The 14,863-nt window shown below is 42.9% G+C and overlaps 2 protein-coding genes across 6 annotated transcripts in view; one reads left to right on the forward strand and one right to left on the reverse strand.

The window, feature by feature from the left end:
• The window catches only part of ttc38 (tetratricopeptide repeat domain 38), an 89,773-nt gene extending 86,374 nt beyond the window's left edge, over positions 1-3,399 (forward strand). For all 5 annotated transcript variants that reach the window (XM_070550467.1, XM_070550464.1, XM_070550465.1 and 2 more), the window contains 2 exons: positions 1,642-1,737; positions 2,303-3,399. The gene's annotated coding sequence lies outside the window, so the exon portion shown is untranslated. The remainder of the gene's footprint in view (positions 1-1,641; positions 1,738-2,302) is intronic.
• Positions 1-14,863, reverse strand: part of tspan9a (tetraspanin 9a) — a 137,432-nt gene that overhangs the window by 31,101 nt on the left and 91,468 nt on the right. Inside the window, exons 4-5 of the mRNA XM_015964984.3 lie at positions 6,855-6,956; positions 6,428-6,559 (exon numbers count right to left, since the gene is read on the reverse strand). Of these exons, the coding sequence (XP_015820470.1) occupies positions 6,428-6,559; positions 6,855-6,956 (234 nt within the window). The remainder of the gene's footprint in view (positions 1-6,427; positions 6,560-6,854; positions 6,957-14,863) is intronic.

A 14,863-nucleotide genomic window follows, 5' to 3' on the forward strand; every position in this document is an offset into this window, starting at 1 on the left:
TGACGCACCGATCACTGATGCGGCCGCCAAGCAGCGAGCACTCTGCTGTTTTTGCGGTCGGTAGATCTGCGTCCTGAGCACGGCCACAGTAACATCAAATCAGGTGTCGTCACCTCAAAAACTAATTTAACACGCGATCGTTCATGTCGGTTCATTTCCTTTAAAGATTTCTGTCTTTTATTTGCACCTGATGTGTTTCGCTGCATGCTGTGGAGCGGGGCACATCACCTTGTCCTCCGGTGACACACCGATCACTGATGCGCCCGCCAAGCACGGAGCACTCCGCTGTTTTTGCGGTCAGATCTGCCTCCTGAGCACGGCCACAGTAACAATCAGGTGTTGCCACCTCAAAAAATTATTTAACACGCGATCGTTCATGTCGGTTCATTTCCTTTGATGTTTTCTGTCTTTTATTTGCGCCTGATGTGTTTGGCTGTGGAGCGGGGTGCATCACCTTGTCATCCGGTGACGCACCGATCACTGATGCGGCTGCCAAGCAGCGAGCACTCCGCTGTTTTTGCGGTCGGTAGATCTTTTAGAACTGCAGTTCAAAGGTAATTCATAAGGTGAATATATATGAACCCAGGTAGCAGTTTCTCTTTAGGATTGAGAGGAGATGCAGGAAGATAATAAACAGACAGGACAGAAAAATAGTCAAATAAAAACAAGTTTGTTTTTGTACCTGCTGGTTGCAACAAACAGACACCATTGAAGGTAATCAGAAGTGAGGAACAGAAAATGAAATAATTATTTTAATGTTTAGAGCAGCAGGAACTCTGAGAGGCTGCAGGCGCATCAGTGAGTTTGCAGCCGCTGCGCAGGGGGAGGGGGGAGATGGCTGAAGCAGAAACTACCGTTGTTAAAAGAAATGTGTTTAACTTTGAAAATGTGGGCGCAATTTTAATTGTCAAAAACTCCAGCGAACCATTAGTTCATTTTGTTCAAATAGAAATAGAGGCCTGCCTCTAATTCTGGCCCTCCTTCCATTAAAGGCCTGGAGCTTGATGAGCATGAGTCAAATACAGGCCCGGGCCTGTATTAGAGGATTTACGGTAAACACATTAGTGGAAATGTCATTTAAAATGAATGCCAGCAGTTTTTGCTTCATTTGGCGGTATTTTCTTTACCACAATTTAATTAGTAAAAGTAAAGTAAAGTTGTTTACTTGGTTGCAGTGTTTAAAGTGTTACATGTTGCTGGGTCTAATCTGTGTTATCTTTACTGGGGCAGCTATAGCTCAGTAGGTAGCTACTTCCAGCAATTGGAAGGTCACAGATTAGATCCCGGCTCCCGCCAGAGAAGGCTGCTGTTGTGTCATTGGGCAAGACACTTAACCAACTTTGCCTGCTGGTGGCAGTCGGAGGGACAGGTGGTGCCTGTGTACGGCAGTCTTGCCTCAGACAGTGCGCCCCAGGGCAGCTATGGCTACATTGTAGCTCATTACCACCAATGTGTGAATGTGTGTGTGAATGGGTGCTTGACTGACTGTGTTGTGAAGTCCTTTGGGGAGTCGTACAACCCTAAGTAGGCGCTATACAAATACAGGCCATTTACTGCATATGTTCTGCTTTTGCATTGTGCTTAATTACTATGTGTTACTATACTTATTGAAATGCTTGTTTTCCACTGAATACTCTTTAGACGTCCGACATTGTGTCCCACCGAAAGACTGCAGCACTGAGAGGCCTGCCCATTTTCCTCAGAGAAGATGCAACTCAGGTTTTCCTGAAGTGCTTGGTAAGTTTATATTAAAAAAAACAATGCAAGTAAAACTGATTTTTGAGAGATGTCTTCAAGTATGATTTCATCCAAAATGAAAATTTACAACTTTTCAGTGCAGTTCAGATAAATTTATGGCAAGAATTGCAGTTGTCTATAGCCAGCTTCACACTAGGGACATGATTGTTTCTTTTAGGAACATCACTGCTTCAAAAATAATCCATTATAAGCTACGCAGTTGATCCAAACCAGCCCCGCGCAGGTAAAGATAGGATTGGGTTCTACCGCAAGTTTCTTCTGGGACATGTCAATTTCCGCAGGTAACATAGGGCTAGATAAGAAATTGCACATGGTTTGTTTAAAACGTCTAGTAATTTTCAAAATAAAATTGTTGATGAGATGCAACTTCATATTTAAAGTGGGAGTAAAGGCATGGCTGGAGACTTATTTCATCCACACTTCGAGTTAAGAAAACAGTCAAAAGAGGCATCGCCTGGATGACCAACGTGGCAGTGACAGATTCTGTGCAAACTTATTTTGTCTTTAGTTTTCTTGGCTCTCAAAAATTTACCTTTTTCTTCAGGATACGGATATTTTGGGACCAGTGTTGAATGGTGCAACTGTTGCCATCCTCACCATTTTACAAGATGACAATGCTGGGACATCTGTGCGAGACCAGGCAGTTGTATTGGAAGGGGACATCGAGCAACATAACATTCCAGACCCCTCTACTGCCTTGGCATACCTCTTTGGCCTTCTGTATGCCCTCAACATTGACTATCCAAAGCGGATGAGTTATACTTTTGAAGCAGTTCAGTCCATCTTCTTTGAGCTTGGTGGGTCTTGATGCTGACAGCACATAAGGTCTCCAAAAACAAAACTTTTTCTGTGACTGTTAATGGGAAAGCCAGATAAGACTTGTGCTCTTTTGCATGTTCAAGAGCTTTGTAGCTGGGTCATGTAAAAAAAATTGTTAAACCTCTGATATGGTCATTCACCTGTTACCAAGAGTTGCATATATAATGTTTAAACTGTTGAAATTCATTGTAGTTGAAGTAAAAAAAAACATCCTCTGTTTGAACTGGCATGAGGATGTCTGGAACTTTTTATTTTCAGATTTTCTCTTTTTGTCCTTTGGTCAAGGAAGGAAGAAAGAAGGGAGGGAAGGAGGTAAGAGGAAGGAAGGGTCAAAGCAGAATTTGTCATTTACATCTGGTTGGACAATTAGATAAATTATAAAAAAATGTCTATTTTAGTCAGTGTTTTGGAAAATGTATGGTGAGATTTTGTCTTTTAGCATTTTTAAAGATCTGTTAATGTGTTAACCACAGTGCAGAACTGGTGTTTTACCTGTTAGTTCCCTGTTTATTGTTGGTAACATTTCTAGCAAGTTTTAACTGCTCTAGTTCATTGTGCCTAAGTAAAATGTCAGTGTATGGATACACAGCCAATCATATCTAGCATGGTTCTATTTAATGTGCCTTTGGTTAAATATTACAAGTCAGTCACAGTGTTTGCCTTTTTTGATTCTGCACTTTAATTTCAATATCTGCTGTGGTGCTTAAAGCACCCCAAAAAAAGAAACTGGCACTTTTTCTAAGAAGTTTGTTACCCATGTCATTGTGAAATGTACTTAAGGCTCTGTTTTACAAAATAAATATTTCAGAGTTCAAGATTCAATTGTGGGTTTTTATTTTTAGTATTTTTCAAATTTAAAGTTTTAATTCAACTGGAGTAAGAATTGTATGAATATTCAACAGAAATATGTGTATTTGGTGAATTTAGGAAAACATTAAACTGAAGGAATAATTTAATGTATGTTCAACAAGAATTTCTGCATTTAGTGAATGCAGAAATGCATGGCATTCAAACCAGAATTTCTTTGTTAGCCTTCAGCCATTACCCTAATTAGGTCAATGAGAAAATCCAAGTTGGCAGAACTCCTTTCATAACTTAAAAATCCAAGTTAAATCAACAACAGTGGGCAAAAGTTGAGAATACTCAAAAATCTCTTGCATCATGTTGCCTTGAAATTTTACGTTTTCTCAACTTTTCTTTTTTAACAGTGTAAAGAAAAGGGAGTATTTTAAGCATTTTAATCTCCAAAAATACTAATTGTATTTTTTTTAATAAAAAGGAGGTTTTAAAACAAGCGACTACCTAGAGAAAGATCTTTTTTTTTTTTTACATCAATCATGTACAGCTTGATTCAGACGGATGACCAGGGGATCTCCTCTGAGCGAGGATGCTGAAGCTGCATGTAGACCTTACTAAACACCATGGAGCGCTCTCCTCTGGGCAAAATTACACAAAAGCTATCAATGATGAGCTTTCCCAATAGGCCAGCTCATTGTCGGCCTGTTCTCATTTTTGTCAATTACATTACAGCTTTTAATCCCCTGCTTTGGACCTGCGAACAAACCCCATGCCAGACCAACAACAAATTGTAATGGAGTGGTGACATTGTGAGCAGTGTTGAATGTCGCTTTTTTCTCTCAAAAGAAAAATGTGCATGCATATTAGGAATTTAAAAAATCCCCGGTGGCCAGATCTGTGAAATAAAAGGAAAACTTTTCATGCAGACAAATTCTGTAACAAATCCCCTGAGCAGATGGACTAAATACACACTTGATGTTTCATTTGATGTTCTATGTAGATCTGATGGTTTGACAGCCACTTGATAACAACAACAGTGTCTTAGTGCAGCATAATTATAAATTAAACAAATGTAAATTCAAGCCTTTAAAGACCAACATAAGAGAAGATCATCATTAAAACTGTACTTAGAGTCCCACACGTGCTGTAATTACAATTAGTTCATGTCATAAAGGGGCGAAGCAGCCTTTCTACTGTTGGATCAAAACACACAGACTGATTAAAAAGGACTCCCTGTCTTATTTTCTTTTGGGTTTTACAGTTGCATCTTTATTCTTTGCAGTAGTTTTGCATCCCTGTGTGGTCATTTGTGTTTTTGCGGCTCACACATTACTGGCTCCTCATTTTATCTAATTATTTTGTGCCTGGATTTGTTTAGAATAATGTTCAGGCCATTTTTGCTTATTTTTGTAGAGATATTTGGGAACTAGCTAAGCCTGTTTGTGCCCATTTATTTTCTTCACATAGATTAGAATTTGTTTTATGGCTTTTTATAATCATTGGATTGACTTTTACAGCCATAAATGCTTTCAGGCATTTGTTTTCCAGTAAATTCATGATTTCACAGCTTGTAGGACACTTTTTTTTTTTTTTTTTTTTGCACATGTTGACTGGCACATTTTCTCAGTCTACCACAATGTCGTGGAGGAGAGCAAACTACACAGAGCTGTAAAATGCAATTAGCACCTTTACAGATTTCTTCTGGTTTAGTGTTTTTTGGTATGCTTAAATATTATAGTCCCTTTAAATCTGGAACATGAAAAGAACATAATAGCAGTCAGACACGGTGGTGGCAGAGTAATGGTATGGCGCTGATTTGCTTATTCAGAACTTGGATAACTGTAATTCACAGGATCATGAATTTTACTCTATTTTTAAATCCTGAAGGAAGATGTCTGAAGTTTGACCTTAAAGATCTAGAAAGACTCGAGCAAAGTGACTTGAGGACAAACAAGGAAGAGGAGAAGGACTGGACCAGACCTAGCTATGGATCTATCTGGCATTCATTGATTTAAATTCCGGATATTCCCAATATATCCTGGAACTTGAGTAGTTTCCTCTCATCCAACAAGTAAGCTAGATATAGCTCAGGCTAACTTCAGCAGTGGCTCGCGCTTTATATAGCCAGTGTTCAATAGGCAATAATTTAACCCCAACTGGTGCATTGAGTTGCCTCTTATTGTAAAAAGACACAGCTTGTGATCGTGGAAAAGATGTTAATCAGTTAGAGAAGGGTCAGATCATTGGCATGCATCAAGCAGAGTAAACATCTAAGTTGATTGTAAAAACAACTAAAACTGGTGTAAGAACTGTCCAACACATTAATAAAAACTGGTCTAATGAGTCCAGATGGACCGTGGTCCAGAGTGATGGTGCATCAGGGTAAGAAGAGAGGCAGATGAAGCGATGCACCCATCATGCCTAGTGCCTATTGTACAAGCCTGTGGGGGCAGTGCTGCTGCAGTTAGTCAGGTCTAGGTTCAGCAACAGGATGTGCTCCCACAATGAGGTCAGCTGACTACCTGAAGGACCAGGTTATTCCATCTTCCCTGATGGTACGGGCATATTCAGGGAGCATGAGACATCATTTTCACAAATGGATTGGCCACGGCAAAGTCCAGACTTTAACCCCATTGAGAATATTTGGGATGTGCTGGAGAAGACTTTGTGACTCTACCATCATTAATGCTAAATGTTGGTGAAACATTAATGCAACACTGGATGGAAATAAATCTGGTGACACTGCAGAAGCTTATCGAAACAACGCAATCGTGTGTCGCAATCAAAGCTAAAGGCGGCCAAATGAAATATTAAAGTGTGATGTTTTTACTTTGGTGATGACTTTCTTTGTTGGCCATGCTGTGTATTGGGGGGTCTACGCTTATGATGTGTTAAACCAGCATTTCTCGGAATTGGCCATTTGTCAGGACAGGACAGGCTTGCGGTGTGCAACATCAGACACACCAATCTCCTTTCCTACACAACAACGTGAAAGACAACTCTTTAAGGGGACAATAGTTTTTTTCACAGCACTACATCCCCGTCAACTCACCCTGTTCCAGAACATGTTGGTAGAGTTTCGCCCACAGTTCTGGTAATGCTCCTGGCAGCAGCGATCAGGAACTACTTTCTCCTTCAGGGCGTCGTGCCAGTCGGTGTATGCTATTACACCGCAGCACTTCCACTGCGAACGGCAAACACATTCAACACAAGATCAGTTCGTGCTTCCCGTCAGCAGAGAGACCTAAAATAAACGTTATAATAAAAGCTTCTGTTATGAATCCCTGTGATGTAAGAGAACTGAAAGAAAGAAACAAAACGCACATCAACAGATCATTCACAGTGTTTTTTTATGTGACATTAATGCTACATCTACAAGTCAGGGGATGCATTAGCTCAAAGACTTCTTTGCATCTGCGATATTAAACATTCATGTTGATGATAGTAATAAAATAATGTGTTGCGTCGTGTTGACAAACCTCTGCCTGGATGATGTTCCATGCATTTCTCAGGCCTATGTTGTTTTCTGAGTTGTAAAGAGCCAGTCCATCTTTCAGATCCTGCTTAGCATTCTCACCCACCTGCAGATAAAAAGAAAACATTAGCCTTCATTAGAGACCTTCGCTTAAAGTGGTTGGCTCAGTAAGAGCACGAGTAATAGCGTTCTAAATAGACGTTATGTGGCCTTGGGGTTGGAGAAAATGGTGTAGTCTCGAGTGTTTATTTTTCTCCTTATAAAAATATATCTTATTTATATAAATCCAGGTAATGATGCAGTTGTCTATGCTGTGCAACGAGTGATTTTGCTGGCCTTTACTTTTCATGCAACTAATAGCGTTGAGTCCAACATTTTAAGGGTCTACCGGAAAGTTTGGAAATCATTAAAGCAGCGACTGAACAGCTCAGTTGCAAGAAGAGTGGTAAAATAGTCAAATTTTTCATTTTCTGTGTCTAATCAGACACATTTGTTACAGTGTTTAGGTCATTAGAGAGTAAGACACAAAAACAAACAGAAAAGGCCTCAGTGTGAGGAAATCCTTTAAGGCGTGTAAAGGTTTATCACCCGGTTGTAAAAGACATTCTTCACCTCATCGTTCTAGGTGCTGACAGAATTCGTTTAATCCCCTTTTCCACTTTCCAGGCATTTTTTTCCTGTTCCACTTGGTGCAACTCAACATGTGCACCTCCAGCGCTAAACAGGCGGAGAGGTTTTCTGTTTCTAACATCCAACATGAAAAATATTGATATACATTTCACTAAGCTGTAAGAATGCACTAGGTTTTCTAAGTTGATGAAACTTTGGTTATTGTATTTTCTGTTGTGGATGCAGGAAAAGTGATTTGTGTACATGACTCAGTGCACCTCGCCTCCCGAGCCCTCTGAATCTCCCCGAATTGCTTTTAAAAGAAAAATTGGTCGTTGAATAATTTTTTCTAGCAGCCTAAAAGAAAATCCAGTTATTTTATATTAAAGATTTCATTTTCACCATCAACGTTACAATAAATCGTCTTCCTTATAAAACAGAATGAAGAAACATCAAACTAAATGAATACCATATTTTCCGGACTATGAGCCGCTACTTTTTTCCCCACCCTTTGAACCGCGCGCGGCTTATAATGAGGTGCGGTTTTACAGAAGATGTTCCTTCACCTGCAGGGGGCACTTTAGCAAAAAAAGTGAAACAGGTGGAAGTCAAAAGTGGAAATCGAAGAAAGTGCTCATTTTAATTTAGCACATGCAAGCAGCCGGCACCACGAAGAATTTTTTTCAAATCCATACCCCCTCATCATGGTAACTACACGTATGAGTTCATATGATGCCGCATTTAAGTTGAAGGCCATCGATCTGGCAGTAAAGCAGGGAAACAGTGCTGCCGCACGTCAGCTTGGCATGAATGAATCCATGGTTCGGCGCTGGAGACGGCAGCGGGAAGAACTCATTCAAGCCAGCTTCACCCGGGATGATGACATCAACACGGACAGCGACACCGACATCGCCACAGAAAAGGTACGTGACGAAGCTCTTCTGAGGCTGTTCAACTCCGACACTGAAGAAGAGGACTTTAATGGCTTTAGTGCGCAAGAGGAGGATGAGAGCGAATGACTTCTTCTGGTAGGCAAGAGTGTTTTATTTACTAACCAGGCATGTTTTGTGTGCAGTTTTAGGGCTTATTAATGCTGTGTCAGCGCTGTTCTTTTCTTCTAAACATGCAAATGACCGGTAATAACGTGTCAGTGCTGTTTTTATTTTATAACATCCGGAAATACGAATGCTGTCAGTGCTGTTTTCTTTTCTAAACTTGCAGGCACGTTCACCCGTGTTTAAAATTCGTTTTGTTGAATTAAAACAACAAAAAAAACCTCCGTATAGAGTCTTTCTGTCTAATTATCTTATGTTATGGCCGTACATGCGCTGTGCGCCGGAGACCTGCATGTGGCTGCTGCGCCGCGGCTTGTATTCGAGTGTGGCGTGTGTGTGTAGAAAACCTTTTTTTTTGTTGGTGCGGTTTATATAGAGGTGCGCTCTATAGTCTGGAAATTACGGTAGTTGTGATCACCTTTTGCAAGGAAGGCTAATGCATCCATAGCTGGTTATACTTGGGTCTAAGAAGCTGAAAGACATTAGTTTTGAAGTTTGTCTGATTAGAGAAAGTCCCACTCTCTAACTTGCCTGTAAGCACTTAGCTTTTTTTTAAAAAAAGGCATCCATTTAACCTCAAACACACTACTTTATAATGCTTCTTCGCTTTAAGACATTTATTTTCGTTCCCCCTCGTGTCATACAGAACTAACACCATGCGTCGCTTCAACATGCCCCTCCGCAGCGCTAGCAAATCATTTTCCTCATGACTGAACCTCGACAATTTTCCCAGGGTTGCACCACGTCTGGTGGAGATTAATATCTCTTCGGATGTGTTAATGAAATAAAAAAATCAGAGCTCTAGCTCCCCTGTAGTTAGCCATGCCTGTGAGGATTTGCTAAGTAGCAGCAGAGATAGAGAGGCTGCTTTGATATGGGCTAATTATGACTGGGGAGGGGAAAAAAGGCACAAGACACCAGAGATGTGTTGTATTCACAAGTATGAGAGAAATCATGTCGAATGGATCACCCTTGCTATTACAGATAATGTGTTTGACCTAGAGTGTGACTAAGTATTTTTACAAACTTGAACATAAGAAGCTCCTCACACCTGCCAACTCCTGACATCAGACATGTTTTCAGCTGTTCTTTTGAAAGGAGAGGCACAATCAACGTTACAGGCTGTTAAATCCTGAAACATGGAAAAAGCAGCCAAGGTTTTATTCAGGAAATACATTTTTAATGCCTCCTGACAGGTGGTTTGTATAAACTCAGCATCTTTTCTGTTTTGTTTAGCCTCCTGAGACCCGAAGATGTTCTGGGGTCAAGTGTTTTCTCCCTGCTGTTTCACATTACTAGGAAGTCATAAACGTTTTAAAAAAACAAAAACAAGCATGAAGTTTTAGTTGACAAAAAAAAAAAGATTTTAAAAGGAAGTTTCTGATATAATGTTAGTGGTTAAGTTCAGGAGAAAGAAGAAGAGAAAAAAGAACGATGACAAAGAAAAAAAGAAGAAACAGCAAAGAAGCAGCAGAAGAATATAGAAGGTGAAGAAAAAGAAGAGGAAGTAGAAAAAAGGGAGGAGATAAAGGATGATGAAGACAATGAAGTAAAAGAAGACGAAGGGCAAAATGAAGAGGAAGAAGTTGATAAAGAAGATGACGAAGAGGAAGGGAATGTAGAAGAAAAGGAAGATGAAGGACGACAAAGACAATGAAGAGAAGAAGAAGAAGACGGGGTCCCCGGGGACCATGACAGTAGGGCTGGACAATAATTCACATATAGAAATAATATGAGTAGACGTCAACTGAGGCTATAGTCGGACGGTGGAAGGAATACTTTGAGGAGCTCCTCAATCCCACCAATGCGCATTCCGAGGAGGAACTAGAGCTGGGAGGCCTGGGGATGGACTGTCCGATCTCGGGGGCAGAAGTTGCTGAGGTAGTCAAACAACTACACAGCGGCGGAGCCCCGGGGGCGGATGAGGTTCGTCCTGGGTATCTCAAGGCTATGGATGTTGTAGGGCTGTCATGGTTGACACGTCTCTACAACATTGCGTGGTCATCGGGGGCAGTTCCTAGGGAGTGGCAGACCGGGGTGGTGGTCCCCATCTTTAAGAAGGGTGACCTGAGGGTGTGTTCCAACTATAGGGGGATCACACTCCTCAGCCTCCCTGGAAAGGTCTACTCCAAGGTACTGGAGAGGAGGGTCCGATCGATAGTTGAATCTCAGATAGAGGAGGAGCAATGTGGTTTTCGTCCTGGCCGTGGAACTGTGGACCAGCTCTATACCCTTGCAAGGGTGATGGAGGGGGCATGGGAGTTTGCCCAACCAATCCACATGTGCTTTGTGGATTTGGAGAAGGCTTATGACCGTGTCCCCAGGGGCACCCTGTGGGGGACGCTCCAGGAGTATGGGGTGGGTGGCTTTCTGTTAAGGGCCATTCAGTCCCTTTACCAGAGGAGCGTGAGTTTGGTCCGCATAGCCGGTAGTAAGTCGGACCTGTTCCCAGTGAGGGTTGGACTCCGCCAGGGCTGCCCTTTGTCACCGGTTCTGTTCATCACATTTATGGACAGAATTTCTAGACGCAGCCGTGGTGTTGAGTGTGTCGAGTTTGGTGGCAGGAGAATCTCGTCTCTGCTTTTTGCGGATGATGTGGTCCTCCTAGCTTCATCCAGCTCTGACCTTCAGCTCTTGCTGGGTAGGTTCGCGGCCGAATGTGAAGCGGCTGGGATGAGGATCAGCACCTCCAAATCTGAGACCATGGTTCTCGACCGGAAAAGGGTGGCTTGCCACCTCCGGGTCGGGGGAGAGGTCCTACCTCAAGTGGAGGAGTTTAAGTATCTCGGGGTCTTGTTCACGAGTGAGGGTAGGAGGGATCGGGAGATCGACAGGCGGATTGGTTCGGCGTCTGCAGTGATGCGGACGCTGAGCCGATCTGTCGTGGGGAAGAGGGAGCTGAGCCAGAAAGCCAGGCTCTCGATTTACCGGTCGATCTACGTCCCAATCCTCACCTATGGTCATGAGCTTTGGGTAATGACCGAAAGAACGAGATCGCGGATACAAGCGGCCGAAATGAGTTTCCTCCGTAGGGTGGCCGGGCTCAGCCTTAGAGATAGGGTGAGGAGCTCGGACATTCGGGAGGGACTCGGAGTAGAACCGCTGCTCCTCCGGATCGAAAGGAGCCAGTTGAGGTGGTTTGGGCATCTGGTCAGGATGCCTCCTGGACGCCTCCCTGGGGAGGTGTTTCGGGCATGTCCTGCCGGCAGAAGGCCCCCGGGTCGACCCAGGACACGTTGGAGAAGTTACATCTCCAATCTGGTCCGGGAACGCCTTGGGGTCCTGCCGGAGGAGCTGGTGGACAAGGCCGGGAAGAGGACGGCCTGGAGCTCCCTAGTTGGGATGCTGCCCTCGCGACCCGGACCCGGATAAGCGGAGGAAGACGACGACGTAGATTAGCTCTCACACACACACACACACACACACACACACACACACACACACACACACACACACACACACACACACACACACACACACACACACACACACACACACCTATACAGTGAGGAACATAAGTATTTGAACACCTTGCGATTTTGCAAGTTCTCCCACTTAGAAATCATGGAGGGGTCTGAAATTCACACTGTAGGTGCATTCCCACTGTGTGAGACAGAATGTAAAAAATAAAAAAAATCAGGAAATCATATTGAATGATTTGTAAAGAATTGATCTGTTTTGCACTGCTGCATATAAGTATTTGAACACCTGAGAAAATCAGTATTAATTAGGGTTGTCATGGTGTGAAAATTTAACCTCACGGTTATTGTGACCAAAATTATCACGGTTTTCGGTATTATCGTGGTATTTTTTAAAACGTGACATTTTCAGACAGCTAAATAAACCCTGTATATCAGGAAAATATTGTCCTCAGTTTGTCTCTAAATGTTGCCTAAAATGCGTTATTTTGTAATTATGTTGTTTATTTGTTTACATTTTTCCCCTTTAGTCTTTAAAATACAATATTTGCCCATAACTTCTTATTTTTTGTCTTTTTGATGTCATCATTTTAAAAATATTAGATCAGATGATACTCAGTACTCAAGTAGCCTTCTAATCAGATACTTTTTTACCCTTACTTGAGTAATAAACCCTATATCAGGAAAGTATTGTCCTCGGTTTGTGTCCTCCCAGTGAGCTTTGCAGATGTGGGAAAATGTCATCAGGCAGTAATCATTGTTAAATTCATAATTATTCTCGGAGAGAGACCAACTCTTATCTGCCCCTGGGAGCCCCGTAATGCATAGCGTCATTTCAACATGGCGGTGTCCGCGGCACGGTTTACATGCAGGTAGCGGCGCTGCGGCTGCTTTATAGAGCGACTCGTTGCATTCTCCCTCAACCCAAATCCTCGGATCACACATTTTAGCTAAAACGCTAATGTTAGCTTGCCTTGCGTTGACTGTAGAGTTGTGAGTGATGGTCACGCAGATGTGTCATGAGATTTGAAGCGTTGCTGCCTTTCACAGACACTTTTTCTGCACGTGCTGCAAACAGGATAGCCGTCTTCTATCAACTGTCCCTCTGCATTCTTCAAATATCCAAAACATGCACTTACTTTTCACTTTGTCTTCTTTGAGGGATAAAAAATGTCCTGCACGCTGCCGTCTCCTCCTTTGGCCATTATTTCAGCTTTAGCTTCAGGAAAGATTTGGTTGTAAACAACAAAGCGCGCATGTGCCGCCGGCAACTTCAGCAGATGATACGGTGGCTGGTAAGGGTCACCGCGCCTACACCGCAGCCACGGTAATCCACCGAGATAATATATTTTTAAAAAAACAAGACGGTTATTATTATTGTCAACTTTTTTACCGGGGTTTACCGCTACACCGGTTACCGTGACAACCCTAGTATTAATATTTGGTACAGAAGCCTTTGTTTGCAATTACAGAGATCAAATGTTTCCTGTAGCTCTTGACCAGGTTTGCACATTATGCAACAGGGATTTTGGCCCACTCCTCCGCACAGATCTTCTCTAGATGTGTCAGGTTCTGGGGCTGGTGCTGAGCAACACAGTTTTAGCTCCCTCCAAAGATTTTGGATTGGATTTAGGTCTGGAGACTGGCTAGGCCACTCCAGAACCTTGATATGCTTCTTACGGAGACACTCCTTGGTTATCCTGGCTGTTTGCTTCGGGTCACTGTCATGTTGGAAGACCCAGCCATGACCCATCTTCAATGCTCTCACTGAGGGAAGGGGGTTGTTGCTCCAAATGTCACAATACATGGCCCCATTCATCCTCTCCTTAATACAGTGCAGTCGTCCTGTCCCCTTCGCAGAAAAGAAGAAGAAATCATTTCTATAGCGCCTCTCAAGATAAAAATCACGAGGCGCTTCACAAAAACAAACAAAAAAAGTAAAAATATAAAAAAGCATTTAGAAAATGTTTAAAAAATATATGTAAAATGAGCAAAAATAGGCAATTGGGATTTAAAAGAAAAAATGTTAAGAAAGAGAGAGAGTGAACAGGAAAGAGGGAAATCAGTGGATCCTGAGGAAGGTGGAATAGGTGGGGAGAGCAGAATAAAGAGAGATGACTTGAAGAAGGTCTTACAAAAACCAGCTTGAACAGGTGAGTCTTCAGCTGCTTTTTAAAGGAGACCACTGAGTCCACTGATCTCAGGCTCAGGGGGAGAGAGTTCCAGAGTCTGGGGGCCACAGCAGCAAATGATCTGTCACCTTTGGTCTTTAGCCTGGTGTGCTGCACAACCAGTAGGCTTTTTGCCACTTGACCTCAGGGACCTGCTGGGGGTGTCCCAAAAGCACCCCCAAAGCATGATGTTTCCACCCCCATGCTTCACTGTAGGGAAGGTGTTCTTTGGATGCAACTCCTCCTTTTTCCTCCAAGCACGGCGAGTGAAGTTTAGACCAAAAAGTTCTACTTTGGTCTCATCTGACCACATAACTGCCTCCCATGCCTCATCTGGATCATCCAGATGGGCATTGGCAAACTGCAGACAGGCCTGGACATGTAATGACTTGAGCAGGGGAATCTTTCGTGCAATGCGTGATTTGAAACCATGATGGCATTGTGTTCTACCAACAGTGACCTTTGAAACTGTGGTCCCAGCTCTCTTCAGTTCAGTTGACCAGCTCCTCCCGTGTAGTTCTGGGGTTGATTCCTCACCTTTCTTATCATCGTGATAAAATGATAAATGACCCACACTTGCATAGCGCCTCTCAGAGTAAGGACTCCAAAGTGCTTTACACTACAGTGTATCATTCATCCATTCACACACACATTCACACACTGGTGGGGATGAGCTACGATGTAGCCACAGCTGCCCTGGGGCGCACTGACAGAGGCGAGGCTGCCGAGCACAGGCGCCACCGGTCCCTCCGACCACCA

The sequence above is a fragment of the Nothobranchius furzeri genome, chromosome 4 (assembly GCF_043380555.1).
Source record: "Nothobranchius furzeri strain GRZ-AD chromosome 4, NfurGRZ-RIMD1, whole genome shotgun sequence".
Classification (NCBI taxonomy): Eukaryota; Metazoa; Chordata; class Actinopteri; order Cyprinodontiformes; family Nothobranchiidae; genus Nothobranchius; species Nothobranchius furzeri.